Source organism: Hippocampus guttulatus, chromosome 15 (assembly GCF_054856545.1).
Source record: "Hippocampus guttulatus isolate MCC_2025c chromosome 15, RoL_Hgut_1.0, whole genome shotgun sequence".
Lineage (NCBI taxonomy): Eukaryota > Metazoa > Chordata > Actinopteri > Syngnathiformes > Syngnathidae > Hippocampus > Hippocampus guttulatus.
In genome coordinates this window covers 11,775,402-11,798,274 of record NC_141275.1, presented here as the reverse complement: position 1 = coordinate 11,798,274, position 22,873 = coordinate 11,775,402, and the positions used below count along the sequence as shown (strand labels likewise).

The 22,873-nt window shown below is 43.8% G+C and overlaps 1 protein-coding gene across 3 annotated transcripts in view; it reads left to right on the top strand.

Annotated features, from left to right (window-relative positions):
- The window catches only part of nrg2a (neuregulin 2a), a 72,536-nt gene that overhangs the window by 28,705 nt on the left and 20,958 nt on the right, over window positions 1-22,873 (top strand). For all 3 annotated transcript variants that reach the window (XM_086130464.1, XM_086130463.1, XM_086130465.1), the window contains exons 2-3: window positions 4,937-5,102; window positions 5,903-6,021. In XM_086130464.1, the coding sequence (XP_085986590.1) occupies window positions 4,937-5,102; window positions 5,903-6,021 (285 nt within the window). The remainder of the gene's footprint in view (window positions 1-4,936; window positions 5,103-5,902; window positions 6,022-22,873) is intronic.

The following is a 22,873-nucleotide window of genomic DNA, read 5'->3' as shown; positions in this document are numbered from 1 at the left end:
AGAACGTGAGGATGGCAACTCCAAGTGGACAAAAAGAACACCTGCACCTCACATGCACGTTTTGTTGTTGGTGTCGTTATTTAATAACGCAATCCAGTTTTAAAAAAAAATCGGATTAATTGAAAGGATCATTGGTAGGAAACTCGTTTCTAAAAATAGCTCGGTGTTGCACTCATATTTTGCTTCAACTGCTCCACACACCATTAATTTAACAGAATCAACTGAAATTTTAAAGACCCACATCCAACCTATAAGGACGGTATCTGGTCTTTGTGGCATGTGGCGCTTGTTTTGCAGTCGTAACATAGCATAGCGCCACCGCATTCGCCGAACTTAAGCATCGAAGAAAGCGCCGCGATAATGACTAATGAGCAGCCAGCGGGAGAAAGAAACCATGTGCTGTTATTGTAGAAAGTAGCTTTATCGCAAAGGCTTTGAGTCATATCTAAACGATGCACCAGCTAATTATCTGGTGAAAGCCGTTTCCTTACTTGTGGTTGAGGAATGATCTTTTCGAACAGATGTTAGACAGTACACCGACTTGTCTTCCGTCGGCCCGATGCAAAGGTCGTTTCTGGAGCTGTCTCATCGAGCAATTTGTCTCTGGACAGCATGTAGTGAAGTGACATAACACCGGAATAATCTGGGATATTTGGTCCAGAAGTCGAAGGGAGGTGTGGGGGGGGGGGGGGGGGGTTGGGGGTAAGAGGTTTCTTGCCTCCGATTCCTTCCCCTAAACTGCTGGAAGTCAATGAGAAATGTCGACTCGATCACGAATGATAATTCAACCAGCGACTTTGTTCTTGCTGTCGCGTTGACATTTCCAACTGTTGCCCTCCCCCGAGCGTGAGCCGCCGACATGCCACACAGGCCTGGACTCTCCGTTTTTTTTTGCCTTTTTATTGTCCTACATCTGCAGCTGCCCCTTCCACTTCAAAAGCAGACAATCAGGCAGGCGCTAGCAGAGACCCCGAGTTTATCAGTGCCGCCTAACACTTTTTCCCACAGGTGTCACGCAAAAAAAAAAAGAAAAATTACAAAAAATGAGACAACCGTTTGAGAAATCACATCCCGGGCAACAAAACGGGACGTTACGTGAGCGCGGTTGACTTGCGCTGCACTTCATGTGTGTCGAGCAAACATCTCCTGTATGATGGTTTCCTCATCAGGCGTCCCACAGAGGAGCATCCACTGTATATCACGCTGCGTGCGCGCTTGCCAGAGGGTTCGCGGATGTCATGTCGCGGAGATGAAAGAGCTTTGAAGATAGACGCGAATATGAATCTCCACGGAGAACTGTTCAACATCTGCGTCGAGAAGGTACGGCGGCGTGACGGCACCCCGCGTCTTCATTACGCCGGTGCATAGTGCGGTCCTTCATACACATCTGGCTTCGCGATAAGTGTTTCTGTAACTCTTCTCGGCGAAGGGAGAATTTGTTTAATTTACTTGGCAAGGACGAACCTGTGTTGAGGTAAAGTACGAAACATCCATTTTTTTTTTTTTTTTTAACGGAGCAACCTCATTCCTGCTGTTTTCTCTGCTGATGACGGGATGAATGACAGACTTTCCTCAGGCACCGCGTTGGGCCAAATCTGGCAAAGTGAAGCGGGTAAAGCCAGATAACGCAAACGTTGTTTACGCAGTCTATTTCCGTATAGGCGGCTAAGATATCGCACAGAGTCCGTGAAATAGTCCCATTTGGAGACTTGAGTTAAATTCAAGGCTTTCCTGAAATAAAGGCCGGTTGACGAAAATGTGTGATGAAGTCTTCTGTCAAACACGCCGCATGCTTGAGTGTTCTTGAATGCAGATTTTTTTTCTTCACCACCTCCTACACAGCCTATGACAACTGTGAAAATGCAAAAAAAAAATGTTAGGTGGTCATTTCAAAGCCCATCTTTGGGATCAACCAATGACCTTTGAGTCAGTGAATGCACTGTAAAACGTAAATAATAATAACCAAAGAAAAGTTGATTGAACTTAAATGTCAAAGCTACACACTTCGACAAAATTTTAAGTTGGTCAGTTGAAGAAAATGCCCAAAAGTTTTGCGGATATGAAAATTGCCTTCAAGATATAAGTACAAATAAATTGTTTTGGTTCTTAATAGGCTTAAAATCAGGGATTACAGTGCTCAAACTATTATTCATTTCTCCCTTGGTACCCACAGTAGCTAAAAGCTTCAGTGGTATTATTTCTGAGGGTGTAATTGTACGTTGTCGTGCATAATAATGATTTTTACCGCGGAAGCCACGGTTCAGAGGTCATGTTGACACTTTTCAGGCACAGTAAATGAGCCTCCCTTTTCACTTCCCATCATTCTAGGCCAACACATCAATCTGCCACCTCCTTGGGCAAGTTGCAACCTTCTTGGAACATGGCGCCAATGAAAAACCCTCACAAATTCCGACATTCAAAGACACATTGCATTTTTTTTTTTTGGTGGATAAAATAGTTTTGAAAACGAGTCTCCGTGGGTTTCAGAGCTTACTGAAAATGTTTTGCCTCGTGAGCATTCGTTAGGGGGTGGCCGAAATACAGCTTTATGACCGCAAGCCTCGGGGATCCTGCATCAAAAGGTTCTCGGCACTCCAGAGACTGCAGCGGCTTTAAATACCTGCTTCCTGCTCATCAGTGACTTTTTAACAGCTCTTTTCTGAATACGATGCATTTGCCAGACACTAATTCCTTCATCGGAAAAAAAAAATAATAATTCTTTGAACAGTATGATTTTCGTGCAACATCCATTTTTTTCTTGCGTTCGGCAAGACGCTGGACTGCTTAATGAATAATGCCGAACAAACTGTAAAATTCCTTGTAATTAGTCTCATCTGGAAAACCTGTTTGAGATTGATATCGGTGATCAAGAGAATCAAATGCAGATGTTTCCCCTCTCTTCAATCCCATCTGCATAATAATTTGAAACACACTTAGAAGGAGATCTCTTAAATCTTTGAATTCATCACTTGAGATGCTCCATCTCATGTCTCCCATTTCTTTGGGATAAAACGACCAACAAAGACTCATCTGCCTTCTTCCCGCACTCCATCTCACCTAATGCCATAAATACCATGCGGCTCACAGACAAATATACAAACAGATGATTGATCTAAAAATACTCTTTGTCGTCTGTATTTGAGCTATTTTGAATGGACCTTTTCATGTCATCGGCAGATGTCTGTGAAAATCCGATCGGACTGTACCTGCAGTACTACAGGAATAAGTATGCATCCTGGAATGGTTTTTGTTTCCCAATACCGGCGTATATAATACCCGAGGTGTGAATAAGTAAAATATGTTCAAGTCTCAAGTTAGCTCAACTGTGTTGATAACGTGGCTTTGTTGCGCTTTACTTTGGAGTCAGCCAATCCTCCATGAAGCGTCTCCAGTTGGTCCAAAATGCTGTTGCTCGCGTCTTAACTGGGACCCGTAAGAGGGAACGCGTAACTCCTACTCTGGCATCCCTTCACTGGCTCCTTTTCCGTTGCTGGTCCCTCTCTTTGGAATAACCTCCCGCTGAACCTTAGACAAGCCCCCTCGCTGTCCATCTTCTAAAACTCTCCTTACAACTGATTTTTATTCTTTGGCCTTTGACTCAGCATGAGACCTGATTTTTTGTGCTTTCTATTGTCTTCGTTGTTAGTTTATTGCTTTATTGTTTGTCGTATGAATTATATTTGCCCCATGGACAGTACTTTGTATACAGCCTTGGTGGTTTACACGCACTCTATAAATCCAGCTGAGTTGATTGATTGCGAGATGCAAACTGGACATATGATTGACATTATCAGAGAGATTTGTTTTAAATTTTGCCGTAGCATGAGACAATTGTGCAGTGTTCGGTAGAATTGAAAATCCAATCTTTTTTTTTTTTTAATCATCACACTTATATTGTGCATTGAATTGCGCAATTTCCTATGCTTAAGATAACAGTGCCCCAAATTCATCACTCGTCTCATAGACACACGCACACACGCAAAAGAAAATGCAGCATCATTGAGGCTGTTCCTCTCCTCGCAGTTATGACAAGTTTATCAGGTCACGGAAGTAGGACAATTTCTCCAGAAAGAGGACATGGTTGGGTGGTAAAAGAACAACTTGTTATAAATGCGTCACAATGGCAACTTTTTTTGGCACTCATTTCTATCCTTAATGGAGTTGTAAACAGCTGGAATTGGAAAGCATTACTCAGCGTTCACATAATATCGTGAATGGAGAAAGTGTTTGTGTGTAAAGCAGGAGGAGTGGGGGGGGGGCATCTTGGCCATCCCCTGATTGACCCTCATTCACCCCAACTCACTCTCCCCACCCTGAGTGAGTGAGTCTTACCCTACACATGTTTGCAGCTGTCAGCTGGCAAGTGTTTGTGTGGCTATGTGTTCTTCGTGTACTGTATCGGTGTGTGTGTGTGTGTGTGTGTGTGACAAAGATCATTTTTCATCATCCAATGCATGACATTAATAGAAATGACACAATATTTGGACTCTCTCTCTCTCTCTCTCTCTCTCTCTCTCTCTCTCTCTCTCTCTCTCTCTCTCTCTCTCACACACACACACGAGCAGCAGCCAAAAGGCTGACACGCAGTTAGCGTCAATAATGCTACAGTGGCAATTGATTGTCGATGTTTCCTATATCTTGTATCCTATCTGATAGCAGGTAATTTTATAACAAGACAACCAGATTGAAATTGCACCTGTTTGTTAGTCTGACATCAACGTGATGATGCCTCTGGTGACAACATCTGCTGGTCACATGAGAGACTTGTTAGCTCAGTCCATTGAGAGACAATTGGCTCTCGACTGCATCCATGTCCTCTTTTTTTTTCTTCTTTGTGCACAAACTCAAATACACAATGGAGCATCAAATTGTGCAAACTAAACTTTTTTTTTCTCCATGAAGAATTCTTAACCCTTTCCTCCCCCTTTCTTTCTAGCTTCGGCTCCAAAGTTAAAACCAATGAAGAATCCATCAATAGTGGACGAGGGAAGCAAGTTCACAGTCAAGTGCGAGGCCACGGGGAACCCTGTGCCGACCTACCGGTGGTTCAAAGATGGCAACGAGCTGAAGAAAAGCAAAAAAATTCGAATAAAGAGCAGCCAGTGAGTACCCCCCCGCCCCCCACACCACACACACACACACAAACGTACTAATAAACTGTTAACACTAAACACTAAAATAATAGTAGTTTTAACACTACGCGCAGTGAATATTTATCTTTATCTGTAAGCCATTTATTTTTCTAAATAATGTAAGATGCGTTGGAAATTAGAATTAAAGTATTCCGGGATCATGGTTTGCGGTGTATTTCCGGTTGCACCTATTAATATACTGGTAAGCGCGAAAAAAAAAATACATTTGCAGGAAGTCAATCACTCACTATTTGCTGGTTCTCATTCGAGGTCAATATGCTTTTGGTTGCAGTACCACACTTCGCCACCCAGTAAAAGAGACAGCACTGTGCCCTGTTTCTAATCATTCCTGCTCCTTTTTCCACGCTGTCTTTACTTTGGCTGTTGACCATGTAATTAAAATTGCTGACTCCAGCAGAGTATGTGAGTAAAGTGCAACAAGAAAATAGAATCTTGGAATATGTCGATGCATTTAAGGGTCCCTTGTCGTCACCGTGGCCGTTTATGAGCCAAATTACAAGCAGCGTTATTAAAAAAAAAACACCACGAGACATTTGACGTGGCTTCATGAAACCACATTGAACTCTGTACAATATCCCGAGTGGTTCTATTATTCCAGCATCCTATCAAAGCAGAGGCCTGTTGCCATGCGGCCGCTCGTCCTGTTGTCTGCCTCACTGTCTCCCGTGCTTCCACTCTATGTGTTTCCATGTTGCTTCCTCTCGGGCCGGGTTCCCCTGACTCAGCTGTGCGAGTGTTGTCTCCCACAGGAAAAACTCCAGACTCCAGATCAGCAGAGCAAAACTGGAGGATTCTGGGAATTACACTTGTGTGGTGGAGAACCTGCTGGGAAAGGACAACTCCACTGGCACGATAAACGTCCAAAGCAGTGAGTACTGAGTGAAAGCACTGGTATTGTTATTTATTGGCACATTGCTTATGACTGTTCTCCGGCCAAGCAAAAGATCCATCGTGGGCATGCACAAGTGGAAACATGCATGAACAACAACTGTCCACTTTATGTTTGGGGCTTTGCAGAATTTTTGATATGATTTCTCTTCAGCAGTCTGCATTTGGCTTGTGACACGAGACCATAACATGGTACACAATCAAAAACACAGCACACAAGAGACCTGTAAAAAGTTTCACTTTTTGATCGAATTAAATACATGCTAGCGCTGCTTTTTGGAAAGCGCCGTGGCCGGTGAAAGACTTTTGATAACAGCTGCTTCCATTTGGTGGGGTGGTGAGTTCATGTTGGTTCCGAGTGCCGCTTCGACTGTGTGTGGCTAGTGCCACTGGTTGCGTGGTTCCAAATGGAAGTGAAAAGAAAAAAAATCTTGAGAAAGAGCGGACACGAGTCATATGCTTTTGCTTCTATCTGAGCAAGGAAGTGACATTATCTTGTCTGAGTGGCAAAAATCCGCAGCTTGTCTGGAGTGCAGACTCGAGCTCGAAATCTCACATCTTCCCCACTGCTGGATCAAAAAAAACAAAAAAAAAACATCTATATCCACTCATAATGGTGTTATACAGACACAAGAACAACATACGTACTTGTATGTCTGCCACTGAAGGCAATTTAACATTTTATCTGTGGCAGTAACATCATTGCATATGTTCTACTGCTAATTAATATTTTTAAACAATAAAAAAACAAAAACAACACAGAGTTGATCATCTTAACCTAAAACAATGAGGATTACACATTGCTTCATTCAACCGGCCAACTGACGTTGCCTTAAGCGTGGCCCCCACTTGCTTAATGCTGATATATCACGCAAAATGCCATGGCTATGCTAACAGTTGATATCATCGACAGTTGTAGTATTACAGCCTTTGCAAGCAACAGATATTTGAAGACGAAAAGTGAAAAAGGATGGATGGATATCTAAATGTCTTCATGTCAAACTTCTATTCTTGTTGCATTGCAGATTTTCATTTTATTTCGGGGGGTTTTTTTTGTGTCCAGTCTGGCTTTAATAGTCCCTCATACACATAGAAAATAAAACCAGAAAAATATATACATTTTTAAAAAGAACATAGTTGCGGGTGTGGAGATAGCCGCTGCTTGATGTCTTGGAAGGAATGTAAATTCCTGCCGGTAGGCCCGAGTTCACCTGGCTGTAAAAATGTCTCAGGATTTTGATGCTGTGCAGAAAAAGAGGCCGTGACGTTAGGCAGCGAGCGGATTGTGTTTTGCTTTTATTACTTTTTCAATTGAGCGTGGATGATGACACAGCCGCGCGACTACCGGCGAAACATTTGGATCGTTTTGTACATTTCTTTGACGGCGGGGTGGGCGGAAGAGGGGCGGGGGTGAGTGCGCTGCTCTTTCCACACCGAGGTGGAGATATCGTCACTCTCGTTGCTGACATTGGCAAAGGGCTCATATCTGTAGACATCCCACTCTGGCTTAAGGGGGCGAACTGCGGCCCCCCGAGGAGTGAAAAAAGAGGTGCATGGAATCCAGCCGTCACTCAGTGCCCTTGTATGCTCGTTGAGGCACAGCACTCACTCAGCCTTCTCTCTTTACATCCGTCACGATGGCCCGTTATTGTTTACAGTCAGTCAGCGCCACTGGAGAAGCAGATCTTTGCAAATAATGAAAAGGCCCTTTGTGCTAGCAAAAAACCAACATGCTGGTCCAATTGCTCGCACACAGATAAAAAGCCAACCGCATCCAGTTGAGATTCCCATCCAGATTATGTGCCTTGTGCTGACACGGAAACGTTACATAGCCTTTTAAAATTTTTGTTTCTTCTTTTTACGCACTATTCAAAGACGGGGCCGGCTCGCATTTTTGGTGTGAACCGCCAAAGATGGGTGGAATGCTGCAGTACAACCTGAAGAGGTCAGGGGAATCCCTTGTGGCAGCACCCGTTTTCCTAAATGTTTTTCTTTTGAAGGCTTAGCGACATGCGAATCCATTCAATGACCTGCAAATATTGTATTACAAAGTAAGCAGGCGTGGAGCACACCGGATAGTTACAATGCATCAGCGCGAACCCCTTTGAACGTAAAACCTGACTCGTTAATTTCAGTGACACTCCGACCAGCATTCTGCAACTGAGACAAAAACACAGTGGGTCGTTTCACCGTAAAAATGTGTACTAATGTTTGGTAATTTCATCACATTAAGCGTGTAGCTGTTGTGTTGTCAAGTTTAACATGTCCACTCTGTCATCGGGAAATATCAACTGACATAAAAACTTTTCACAACTTCACAATTCGTTTGTTCAGTAGGACACAGTCGTCTTACTAAGTGAACCTTCTCGCTCAGGTCTACCGTGTGCTCGTTTTAATGCTGACATTTGCCCAAAATGTCCATACTGTCATTGTCCACTATGTCAGCAAGCTCACATATTTTTCTCTTTGCATGCACATTGTCTGTTTGCAGTTACAAAAAAAAAAAAAAAGAGTTGGATCAATATGCATGCATTTTGAACAGGGTATCATATACTTTGCTATACTTGATACCTATATCATAGTTTCTCTTTTTTTCCCGACAGGACTGCAAAGGCAAAACACACTTGACAAGTTAATCCTATAATTGCCTAGACATAAAGACTCGCGCATTGTCATTCATTCATGACCTTCAGATTTGTGTGCTACCTTAGAGGCACATTTTTCACAGGAATTTGTTCCAATTCCAACTCTTGTCAAATTCCACTTTAGCTGTTCCGCTTTATCTGCCGATGTCATCGCGATACACGATGCCGTTTTGCAAGGGAGGAACCATTTTCAATACAGGGTAGAGGGCTAAAAATATCTTGGAAACGTAACGAAACGATGTGCAAGTGTACTTTATCGACGGGTGAAATGCAAAACTTCAGCTGCTTCTTGCATGTGTTTGCGCACTTTTAGGTGTGCAAAAGTGTAGATGCAACCTTATAGTGGAGGACTGTTAGCGTTTCATGCAATCGCTTCAGGTTTTTCAAACAATGGCATCAGTGTATGGCCACATCTTATGTAGTGACCCCGGGGTGTCTGCTTGTCTCTGTGTGTGCGTGTTTGTTTGCAAGTCCCATTGTGCTACACCGGCACGTCTTGTTCCGTCATGCTTCAGGGAAGAAGGCAAGACGGGGCGAATCAGGGGTGGTATGTCCATCAATGGGGGTGGGGGCGGAGGTATTCGGCAAAACCATATCCTCCAATAAGAGCTGCGAACAACACTCCGTTGTGATCAAATTCGCTGTTACAAGTTTAGACTCTACAAATGAATAGTTTGAGCAACAGTGATTTTTTTTTTCAGCTGTTGCATTTAAAAAAACAACAAAAATCTGTTGAACCCACCTGAGCAATTTTATGTGAAGTCACATTTCAGAACCACTTCTCCTCCTGAGGGCCGCAAGTGACATGCCGGTGAAGGGCTGCAGTGGCTCGCTGCAGTATGTTGCCCGAGCAACATGTCGCTGCAGTATGATCAGTTTAAGCGAACGGGAGGGGAGGGGCGGCGATGGAGATGGACAGAGCGAGAGTGAGAGAGTGAATGAAGGCAGCCTGGAAGACAAAGGAGGGACGTTGGGGTCAATATCAGGGAACGCATGACAGAAAGCAGACTGAGACATTATACAATAGAGAAGGGGAAGCAGATATGCAGTATATAGAGGAAAGACAGCGCGCAGGAAGACCGCTTGATGTGCTGCAGGGGAGAGTTTGACACTCTTTCTAGGAAGTAGCCTAATTCAAAAGTTAACCGATGTTTAGAAAAGAGGACCTACTGGAGTTGTATTTTTAATCTGCCATGGCGATTTTCAGAGGCCCATTCATGCTCCTCTTGGTCTACCTGAATCAGGATTGACGCGTTAAACCCCCTACTCTGTTGTTAAATGAATACTGTACACTTCCTGTGGCAAGCAAATTGTCAGGTACTCCTCCACAATCTAACGAGAGCCATTCCAAAAGCCGTAGCAAAGTCAGCCTCTGCAATGAGATCGAGAAATGTTTTGATTATCGCCCGTGGGTGAACGGAAAGCCTTTTTAAAACCAACAGAAGGGTCTTTAATTTTGCAGATGAGGTCAAGATTTTTTTGTAGTATATTACAAGCATACCGATAGACACGGAGACCGAGGTCACACACAGCCCCTCGGTAAGATGCTGGAATATTTGTTTTTTGACAGAGGATAAAAAAAAAAAATGCCTTTCACTATTGTTATATTGCCTGTCAACATGTGTTGCTCCGCAGTTTCTGTTCCGTTATTATTTTGTCAATGGGTAATAACCTCTTGACGGTGATGCTATTGTTTAGTCAGTCTAAGGCGTTTCGCATTGTTTGTTCACAATAAACTGTGCAGGCTTTCCTAATACAAATTGATGTATTTGTTTTAAATACACTAAGTAAGATATTCTATTGATGTTTAGTTTGACAGTAAGATTCAACATGGAGTGGATTAGACAGGTTGAAGCCAAATTTTTGCCCTCGAGTGAAAGCAAAAAAACCCCAAAACCCCTCATGTAATTGATGGCTTGTATCTCGAAAAACTCGTTCGCTTTTTAATTCATTTCCATTGTGTGTATCCCCCTCTATATATGTATGAAGGCAATTTTTTTTCATGTCGCAAGTTGTATATTTTACCTAATACTCAGGCCTGTGAGTATCAATGATCGCTGATTAAACAAGAAAATGACCGATTCTTCCTCACTCAACATGTGATGTAGCACGTCGGCAGCCTCCTGCTGTCTGTTCGGTGCTGTGGACTGAACTGAGCACCCCCCGGCCCCATCAATCAGCTCCACCACATGGTGATTCAAAGACACCGCAGCACACGCTGACGCTTAGCGGGGGGTTCCCCTTTATTTGAAAAAAGAATATTCCAAAATGGGTTTTGCAAAGCCATAAAGCACACTACCTGCGAGCTTAAATATCGGTCATTTAAATGGATACGCATCGCATCAATTTCTCAAGGAGTGCCAGACTCATCTGACACTTTGCCCACAGAGGTGTTGTTAAATAGGAATTACATGAATGTTCCCTGGGTAACAATTTAATTTCCACATATAAAGGAAGATGTGAGGATCACTGCTGTGTGCTATAAAAAAATGAGTAAGATATATTAACCTCTATTAATAATGCACATACCACTTGGTGATTACTCCAGGTCTGCCAACACCTATTTATAATTTCACAGTCGGGGGAAAAAGAAACCGAGTACGCCAGTTCCCTCGGGTAAGGAAAAACTAGCCAGCGTGTTCATGTGGGAAGGACCCGAACCTTAAGTGAACCCCTTTTGCATTAACAAGCATTCGGTGCATGGTGGCGCCATGCCAGCCATGCAGTTTGCCCTCTAACACTGACAGAGTGCACCTGTGTGGGGAGTTTAGACATGACGCTTTATTGGAAGCGGGTGGAGGAGAAAGAAATCAAACGATTTGTTATGACTCAGCACACCATTGAGGTTCTCCTTCAATACTCATTTCATAACTCGTCCTTCTCAAAGCTTCTATTTTAGCCGAAGCGTCGGCGAGTCTGCCCAGAGTCTCTGTTGTTGACTTTTTGCTGTCGTTGACCTGAGCGCGGCGTGTGTTTGTGTTTGAGTTTTTACGAGTGTCTCCCGGGGTCAGAGTGCGGGTTGCCAGCGCCTGGGGCAAGGCAAATATAAACTCTCCGCCCGGCTGGGGCCTTGGACTAACACCGCCCCCCCCGTATACATAATAGGAAATGGAAGCCAATGGTTTTTTTTGGGGGGGGGGCTTCCATCATCGTTTTTTCAAGTGACAGTGCTACGGGTTTCATTTTTGGTCAAATATTTCCATGCATTAGCATAGCACGGCGATATGCTATAAGTGTTAGTACACAGTGTTATACTGTAAACTGACACGAGTGTCATGAAGTTGGTCCATGTTGCGGAAGGAATAAAGTTCTTGTAGTACAGCGCTGTCATTCCTGTGTGTTTGGACATAACATTTTCGGTCTTTTTCCTGCTTTGGGAAAAAAAAATGTGATCGTCATCAAGCTCTGCTATTATAATTTATCATTATGAATGAAAATAGCTAACTATAATAATGGGAGGCGGGCTACATCCTGGGCTGGTTGCTAACCCATCACAGCCTATGACCATCATTCCACGAGATATTTAAAATAGCCATAGAATAGTCATACGATGAAATATATTCTACTTTATTGACATTTTGAACAATATATGCAGTCTCTTGTAAAGCATGAAAAGCTTTTGTGCTCCATTTTTTGAAAATGGACAGACGGGTCAGGTCATTCGTAGATGACGTAAGGACGAAAAAGTGAACGCATACATTTTACTTGACTCATTTCAGAAGGAAAAAAAAGGAATGCAAAACAAGTGACAGGATTAAAGAAGGCAGCAAACCATCCAACCATCCCTGATATAAACAATTAGGGTGCATATGGATAAGGGTAAGATCAGGTCAATGTTGCAAAGCACCATGGGAGAATGGCAACACAAGGACTACAGTATAGCCAGTCTCTCAATTCTGTGTGCGTTACAATTAACATGAGTCTGATGAGGGTCTGATAGAGTGACACGCCTGTTGGTGCAATTGTAGAGGGCTGTGTGCGCACTTTTGATTTCAATTTGACGAGCAATTCCTTTCATATAACTCATCGCGACGGCCCTGCTGGCATTGCCCTCAGGGCCGCCTGCTGTCACGCACTTCCTCTCACGCCAACGTCGCCCACTCCCCCTCAACCAAATCTCTCCATGCAACCTCTCTGTTGTCTCCCGGTGGTCAAGATATGACAAGTACTTTCACTGACTGTTGTTCTCATCCCTAGTCCCGACCCCAGCAGCCATTTGTTGTCCATGTGGTCTGACCCCTTAGCCTGTACTCAGTCTGGCACGTTTAGACCTGTTGGCCCATTACAAAACGGTGTCGTATATCATCCGGTGTTTTCTCGAAGCAAGGAGCGACCGCGGTCAGGTTCGCCGGGCTCCACGTGGCTTCAGATTAAGGCCTCCCATTATCCTACGGGCTGCCATGTTGTGATAAGCGCTTGTGAGGCGGCCATGTGTCCACGGGCTGTAGGTCACATCCTTGGGGGGTGCTGTGCGCAGCTCCGCCGAGAGAGTGTGTGAGCGTCCAGGAATGTGTTGATGGAAATCACAGCTGAACATATGATTGCTCCAACCTTAGCAGTCATGCTGGGGCCCACCAGCAACAATTTCATGCACGCACGCACGCACGCAGGCAGGCCCACACACATACACACACACACACGCACACACCTCCATACACACACACACCTTCACATTTTCACTCCTCATCCCCGAGGCCAACCACAATGAGCCCAATGCTGATGCACAGACAAACAAACTCAGCATCGCACCAAACACCTTCATACCATCAGTCGATGTCCGCGCTTCTGTTTTTGCATTTGGTCCAACTCGAGAAAAAAAAGATGACAATAAAACACAAATATTCAGTCCCGTGAATGATATTTGCTGCGTGGAATACAAATCAAGCAGATAAATCCATCCATTTTTATCCATCTCAGGGCTCATCTGTTTTTTGGGTTTGGTCACATGATGTTCCTCATGCGAGCCCGAGGGCAGTTGTGATTTCATTTAACAGCAGATGGTGGTATTGCCCCCCTGACATTGATGAAAAGATTGATTTATCTCCTTAATTCTTATTCCACAAACGCAATATTATGAATTTAGAAAACGGTATTTTGACTCGTAGGAGTAAAGACAGCATATTCTTGCAAAGAAGATGTTTGCATTTTTGCGACATGGGCCAGTTTGACGTAAAGGCATATAGGGTGAGTTGCAGTGTAACCTTTAAATCCTTATTCAAATTTCTTTTTTCTTTTTACCTCTTCAAGAAATGACCTGGCTCATTTGTTCACACTACAAATCAAATGTGTTCCTTGAAAATGTTACCCACCCCTGCTCTAAATTGTCAATTGGTGTGAACATGAATGTGAGTAATTGACTATATGAGCCCTGCAATTCCTGGTGACAGGTTCAGGGTGTTATTCCACCTCAACGTCCACCTCACCCGTGAACCAAATTAAATGGTACATACAGTTGAATTGCACCCTATTGACTGGACCTGGTGGGCATTGGCTGCTAGCTAAAAAGATGTTAGCCTATCTTGTTGCTGTGCCATCACTCAGAAAACTGGGGTATTAAACTGCACAGTCTCCTTGCTGCAACAGTCTGGGTTTTTTTTCAGTTGTAATTCACTGGTGGTGTGTTGGAAAAGAAACTATTGGGAAGCCCGTAGCCACAGCTATGTAATGTACGTAAATATACCGTCATCGCAAGCAAAATTCACCATCTTGAGGACTTCTATTACACCCTGACGATGTGAGTCACCGTCAAGCTTGTTTTTAGTGCGCTTAAGGTACGTGGAAATGACAGAGAGAATAATAATGTGAAGCGCAGAGTGAAGTTTCAGGTTTTCCTCCCACCGACTAATGCTAGTCTACGTAAATAAAACATTACGCTAAGAGCTTCTTTGAAGAACATAAACAACAATTTCCCCGGTTCCTTCTATGTCTAAGCACGGCAAAAACACAACTTAGCCTGAAGACGTAAGAAGCAAGATAAACATCTGTAGTGATGCTGAAGGATGTCGGTTGTAGATGTGTAACAGTTTTTTTTTTTTTGTAGGTAAGCTACAGTCATGTCAGAAAGAACCTTTCCTTTTGCCAAGTGTTGAGTATTTACAGGCCACTGGAGAACCGCTTAGCAGCTTGAACGGATTTAGTTCGGGCGTTATCAATCATGCCCGCTACGCTATGCTAGGCCTGTGGCTGCGGTCGGTGTTACCGTTGTTCCACGGACCTCTGGAATCAACCATACCAGGTGCATGACTTGGCCACCGATCATTTCAATACTTATGTTTGAAAAGCCTGCAGCAGGAGGTGACAGTGTGGACAAATCTAGAGAGAACTTCTTGCCTGTTTTGTTAACGTGGCGTCCATATTTTTATGAATGATCATCATTTTTATTTATGTTGATCATCACAAATGATCAACGTGATTTCCGGTTCCCTTGTGTGCAATTTTTGTTTTGCCTTTTTTATTGGCAAGTCTCAAGCCACTCTGCTTGAGACTTTCGACTCGTAGCGTCACCTGCTGCTTTGGCATGCACTTGACACCTGGACATGTTGACTGTCGGTATTGTCGCTGAGGCAACGGTTGCAAAGGCCCGCGGCCTTACGTGTGATTGTTATTGTTTGATATAACGCATCCCAATTTTTGACTGGTCGGACAGTATGTATTGCCCATTGACAACCCCAATGTGCCTTATCATAGACAGCTGTGTTTATGCGTGTTTGTGTGCAGCTAACGCAGCGGAAAAGTGGTGGGAACTGATTCGCGTCCACTTCGGGTGTTTTAATTGCATGATGAGAGCAAAAAAAAAAAAAAAACGATGAACAACTGATGTCATGACTGCTTAGCCATTTCCCTCTGAAGCGAACTCATTTTTGAAGGTGTTTTCAGCAGGAAATTGCGGTTACTTCATCGGTTGATGCTCCGCTGAATGAGGATAAATAATGACCAAAACTAGAAATATTCAAAACGGTGCCCAGTGCAGTTCTACGCCACTGCAGACTTTAACCGCAATGATAAAAAACAAAATTGTGGTGAGGCAGCGCCGTTGGTGGCTGATGAAGAAAATGCTCCAACAACAACCGCAAATCCACAGTGTATGTTTATGTCTCTTTGGTAGTTGCACTAAACCCATAATTTGTAATGACGCTTTGATGCGGTCACTATGGTAACACTTAAAGAAGAAACATCATGTTCATGAATGATACGAGTAAAACAAAAACTGGGGTATTTTATGAAGAACTCTAAATGTGAAGCCACTTCATGTCATGATATGAGCAGAATCTTCCTGAAATGCACCAACATGAGGCTCCACAAAAAAAAAAACAGCGAGCGTGGGAAAATATATAACTCCTCAGAATGCTAAATTAACTCATTCACTCCCAAAGACGTTTTTAAACGTCTTTTCAGACTTGGTCCAGAATTGGCTGGTACTGAATGAGTTAAGAGCCGTTGGCTGCATCTTTTGTATCATGTGTTTGTGCCTGGTCTTTTTTTTTTTATTTTATTTTATTTTATTTTAAACCAATTTTGCTAGCTTGTGGGTTAAATATTAGCATTACACGCCCCAGACAATTAGCATCTGGGCATACGTCGAGAGTCCGTCGTGGACAGACATAACGGTGAGAATCCAGCCGTTTTTCAAAATAAAATATTAGTCAGCCTCGGATAATAAATCAACCAAAAGTACTCTACGTCTTTTTTTTATTCTTTCATCTAATTGGCTGGTGATTGGCGACTATTAATCTACAATATGTTCCCCACACTTTATAAAAGATCGAAGCTGAAATCCTGGTCGTCATCCTCTTCCGGCTCCGTGACAGCTGCAGTGTGTCACACTTTTGTTTTGAAGTGCACCCACAACCATGTTTAGTTCTTGAAGCATTAGCACAATTGCCACTTCGCCCACACAGAATTTCCTTCGCTTTTTTTTTTTTTTGTGTTTGTTTACCGTTACGGCTCCTCTGTGTCACATCCGGAGTTCCGGGAAAGTGCAGGACTATTTTTGTTTGTTTTCAACGTGTATTAATAAAGAAAGTAATCTTTCCAAAAGTGCGATACCTCTACTCAGGGGAATCTGAGAAACATGAAAGTGAATTGCTTCTTCGAATGTGAATGCCTTTAAGGAAAAAAAAAAAAGTTCCATATTTTGGCAAAGACGTACAATCTTTTCTCAAGGAACAGTCTGGGCATGCGTTTGAAGTACACGTGTAATAATTTTATTTGATGTGTCTGAATATGTAACAAGACCTCAGAAACAACATATTGGCGAAAGGTATGTGAAGGTGTCTAATATTTTTGAGGTATGGCGTATCAGATCACGCCCCCCCCCTTCCCCCCACCCCCCAGGAGCACTCCAACATTTTCAGGTCGTATAGCAGAAGACCAAGAAATGCTCGATGGTTGAGGGTTAAAACATAAATCAGTTTCCTAATATGTCGGCGATGGAGAAAAAGTTCTGCACGGTAATGGAGCGTTCAGTGTTCTGCTTACATGTGCCAAGATATCTCTGAAGATGAGGCAGCTGTCCGATTTTATCATCTCACGGCTTAGAAGTACACCGAAACTGCAATCAGAACGACGCAGACCTCCGCCAAGGCCTAAACGGCACACCTTCGTCGACTGTCACCGTGGCGCATGCTCCACCCGTCCGCAAAATTTAACGGAAATCAGTCGAGGAATTTTTGCGTAATCCCGCTATTCAACCGACCTAACCTCCTCGGCTGCGGTAATGGTCGCAGTTGAAAAACATCTCTTCAGGCGGAAGCTTGTTTTGCTTGTTCTCTTAATTCCCTGTAATCCCGTCAAGGCCGCTGCGCGATAAGTGGCGAGTCGCAGTGAAACCTTTGCGGAAAAAGGCAACAAAGTTATTGAAATATCACAACACATCTTCCCTTGGAGGAGATCCAGTAAACTAAAGGCCGTGTTATACGGGACAGTTAAGCCGCACTGTAAATGAGTGAGGATACTGCCGAATGTGTGTGTGTGCGCGGAAGGAGGAAGCAGCTGTTCAACTGGAGAAGCTGAGTGATGTGAGCAGGAGGTGACACGAGGTTGTGCTGTGTGCGCGGCTTTGTTAACTCTTCCCGGGTCCGACACAGAAGTGATCTGTGACTTCATTTGATAGCATGATAAAAGAATTCCCACTTCGGGCCTCCCAGCTGTCTTGGTGGTCTTCATCCCATCTGAGCGGGACCTGAACTAAGAGCTGCCGGATTCTTCTTTTGGGATTTGCCAAGTCACTAACAAGCACCGTCATGTTTTGTTAATGCTTTCAAATATTAAAATGATTTGTTGCGTCACAAGGACTTGTCTGTACTCAGTTCGAGCACTGAGAATGGGTCTGATGGTAGTTTTCCTCTGCTACTCCCCAATACAGTCTTATATAATGTTGGCATAGGCCACGGAATGACCCATACATTTATGGTGTAAGGGTCAACAAACATGAATATTTTGATACAGGATTTATTGTTTCGTATTTTGTTCACATGACGATGTTTTTAAACCCTTATTTAATTTTTTAAAAAATGCAAATATCCTAAATGGAATGACATCATTGCTTAACATGGAACACGGACTCCATTTGTTTTATAATTTATACAATACAGAATTGTTTGGGGGGGGGGGGACTTTTTTGGCCAAAGTACACATTCTATACTTAACTCATTCAGTACCAGCCAATTCTGGACCAAGTCTGAAAAGACGTTTAAAAACGTTTTTGGGAGTGAATGAGTTAAGTAGAAGTACTGATACTTGTGTAGAAAAAGACTCTCGTAAAAGTATTAGTACTGATTAAACTCATGTACATAAGTAAAACAGCTCAGACTCTGAAATGTACTGGAAGGGGGGAGTTTGCAGTTCAGTTTTGTGTTCTCACCCACAGCGCCGCAAAACCCATTTTTTAAATACAACGCCGGCTTACGGGGGTCTGCAAAATTACCAACACCTGGTCTTACATGCCTCTATGGTCACCGAAAACAGATCCCTGAATCTTATTGAAGATTTGTTTGTTTGTTTCTTTTTTGGGGGGGGGGGGGTTGGGAGGCTGGCGGGATATGCCCATAATGAGTTGAAGAGACTGCCACCTTGTAAATTTGCCTTCGGTCTGTGATTGGCTGTTTTTCATTGGGTGTGTAGGTTTTATTATGTAACATTTTTTTCATTGTAAATTTCAAACAACAATACATTTTTACTGTCGACTATATGAGACACGTTTTGCTAATTCTCATATCAATAGTACAACTGCGGTTGACCGTTTTGTGTCATTTTGACCACTCAGGTGTTTTTACACTTTCCAGTTTATCTTCATGGAACATCTACTTACCATTCCTTTGCTTAAAGCTCCTGGAAACACAGCGATATTGCACACAGCTGTCTCTTATCCCGAAACCTCCCATTAGTTCGTTGCACGATCTCCCTTGTTGTTGACAGTTTTGGGTTTTTTTGCGTATAAGTTATCATTGTGTCACCATCACCAATAGCGATATTTCCAAAGCGTGCAGGTGCGAGCTGTGACTGGAATAAACGTTACCGCGGTCACTGATTCATGCGCAGCAAAGTCATCCTTGAGTATACACTAACTAGAATAGCTATGTACAGTAAGTGTAGGTGTGTGTTTGTGTATACGTGCGTGTGCGCGTTTCGAGGTTTTCAGGGACTTAGAAACCTCTCGTCCTCACAGCTGGTCCGCGACTGAGTGCAAGGCCCAAATATGGAGCTGCGGTATATGTCTTGCGTTTCTGGTACAAGGCTGCAAAGTCTGCCCTTCCTCCGAAATGAAAGCCAGCTGTTGAAGATGACGGCCAATGAAGACATGATACCTCCCAAGCGATGAGCTCCGCTTTATAGCGCGTTAGTGTTATCATAGCTCTGACATCTCATCGCAAAAGGTCTATTTTTTTACGACACTTGAAGTACCTGTGAGTTTTTGTCCGTTGAGTTTTCGTCTAATGGCTGCAAAGAAACAGCAACCCCATAAAAAAGAAAATAAATAATCATAATAATTTGCTAAAGCGGGAACACATGTTCCAACATCTGGTCTAAGAACCTGTCCCTCGGAGGTGTGCGATGGATTCCAAGCCGTCGGAGCGACTCATTTAAATTTCACACGCTGACTTTCAACCTTTGCGTGGGTTTGCGCGTGCATGTTTCAAGTTAGCGTGGAAAAAAATGGAGGGAGGGATCGCTCATGGCACCTTGCCGCCTATGATAACAGATTGCGTGGCTTTCGCTTTGCGACGCGGATCTCCTCGGAAGTCAAACCACACTTTTCTCTATGGTCTGTCATTTAAAAAAATATATTTTGGGGATGTACAACTGCACCGTCGATACTGACACTTGCCGCTCCAGTATTTAAACGAGGCGCGGCAAATCGTTTTCATTTGCACAGCAGGCTTCCTGACCCGCAAGCGGATCTTCTCAGAAGTCAAACAACACCTTTTCCCCGACACTGAGCTCCTCAGATTTGAGGCAAGGCGTCCTGGCATCTGTCTGAAACCGGCACTTCTGCAGGAAGTGCTGGATGAATACAAGCGTATTACTATCCGCTGGCGCTGCTGCTGCTGCTGCTGTCCGTCAGGCGAGTTTAGACACAGGATGGCGAGGGGGTTGAGTGGATCATAGTATCGACCTCGGAGTTGTGGGGGTGGGGGGGGGGAATCCCCCGTCTCGGAGCGTGACCTTTAGAATTCTGTGGATTGTGCGGGATTGATTGTTAATTCATCACATCCACAACAAGCCGAGGCGTTGATGATTCAGTCTCGACTATAGTTTGCGGACTGAAGATAAGAGCGACATGACGGCAGCGGAGGTGTGTTAAGTGACACGCGTGAAGTATTTTTATGCAATATGACTGGCACGGAAAGAGGAGTCGAGAACATTCAGACATTCGACAGGAACAGCAATTAGATGGACTCCGCATATTCACACTTCGGTATTTGCTGCTGATTTTTGGGGTTTTTTTTCGTAGAACCCGTCCCTGTTATTCGCAGTTGGTCCCCAGACCCTGTCAACCCCCGAATAACGGGGTCCCCTGTCCTGTCGTTTCAACATGAAATAAACCACAGAGCTGATGATCGCAAAATGCTGTCATATCATTTTGAACACACCTTCCGGAAATCCCTTTTAAAATAAATTGCTTACGAACCATTTGATTTCAAGAATGCACCACAAGTGTGTGTGTGTGGATATTCCTGCACGTTTCGCAAAAGACTCTCTGGAACAGCAACAAACGACCTTTAGGCCAAACGACGGCTCCGATCTGACACGGGGATGTCAGTCTCTGAGTAGTTCTTTACTTTTTCGTTCGTTCTTCATTACTTCTGAAGTGTTTCACCAACGCATTGAGTTTGAACCGCCTCGACAAACGAGTCTGCCTTTGGACCGGGACCACAAATGCACCACGTGTGTCCAGCGGTTGCCAACTGCCGCCCGCCTTACCGGCAGCCCCTCGCCGTCGGGCTTCCGCCGCCTGCGTCCCCCCTGTTGGAGCGCGCCGCACACCGTGCGGCCCTGTTGGGGTTTGCGAGCAGCTGTTGAGCAATCGCGCGCCGGGCCTGCTCTTTGATTGGACTTGAGCGACGGGATGGTTGAGGCAGGCAAGACCAGGCATATCAGCTATGCGACTGAGACATGGCAACAGGAGTCAGGAGCGTAAAAAAAGAAGACACAGTCGCTGGGGCAGCAGCGGCGGTCCCGCTGAGGAGTGTGGGGGCGTTAGATTAATGTGGTCGGTAGGCTCCACTTCATCTCAAAAGACTTTTGGAGTTGCGGATCTCCTCGTGCATTGTAGGCAAGCTCAGATATTCACAATGGGATCTCGCGTGTGTCCAACCGGCTGTAAATAGCCATCTAATTCCTCTTGGGCGATTTGTGTGCTGTTTTGGATCCATGTAGCCGAAATGACGGGAGGATATGATTGTCGATTGGGTGTGCCTATGTTATGTTTCGAGGTAGGCGTGTGTTTGTTTGTGTTCTCACATGGTCATACTTTCCAACCGAAAATCCTCTCCGAAAAATAAAAACGCAGCCTTCGTCATTGCTTCTCTTTTTTTTTTTTTAAATTACGTGCTGTCGACTTAATTGCGTGTCAAAAGATAAAAGGTGTGGGAAAAATCGGATTATCCTATCGGAATTACAACCTTGTATGGATTTGACTTTTTTTTTTTTTTTGCGTTGTCTTTGCTCTTTCAAGGCATTTCCCCATACACAGCTCGCATACACCGATTTTTGCCGTTCCTATTTCTGGGGAATAAATTGTACTTATTTGAGTAGTTTTGATGCAGCATACTTTTCACCTTTGAGTGTGAAACTGTACTTTAGCGACTTCTGCCTTCTGCGCAGTCCCCATGGCTGTTTTTCACCGATCCAGTGCAACAAATGAATCACGTTTGCCCTCATTTGACCAATCAAACGAAGCCAAGCAGTCGCTCGACCAAGGCAAAACGTCTTCGTCCGAGAAAAGAACGTCTCCTAAACCATTTTCATTATTTCGCAAAGATTACAATTATTATTTTTTCAGTTCAAGCGACTTCATTGGGCAATGTCACAATTTGCACATTCCCATGTTATATTCTTGTCCAGTTGATGTTCACAGATTTACAGATTTCATCAGACCCTCCTCCTCTCTATGAGGCAAAAAAAAAAACCATTTAGACGTACAAGTACGTCCTTGGTAGGCGGGCCCTAATTTGAAAAAGTACTAATTTTAAAAAGACAAGTACGTCTTGTGGAATGAAAGAGTTAAGTAATTATTTGGAGAAGTACTGTTGGCTCTGATTTGAAAAGTAACGCTACCCCTACTTTGTGGCTAGTCTACCCACCTTCAGCATGTTCCTCCGTAACAATAGAAATAAACCTCGCTGACTGTTATTTTCACCTCCCCTCGTCTTGTCGTGCGTGCATCTCTATCACCAGATCAAAGGCACTCATCAGTCGCACTCTGTTGCCCTGAGGACTCTCTGCCCCTATATATACAGTATATATATATATATATATATATATACACATTCCATTTGAAATATTTTTTTCAATGGGAAAGGTCTGTCTCTCCACTGATGTGGAAAAGCATGTTTGGGCGGTTGACCACCCTGCTAAGGGATCTGACATTCATCTCTTTACCATCAGGTATTTCGTGGCCGAGTAAAAAGATTTATTGTTGGTTTTATTGGTTGAAGCTACTGTGTGCTACCTGCTCATTCACGT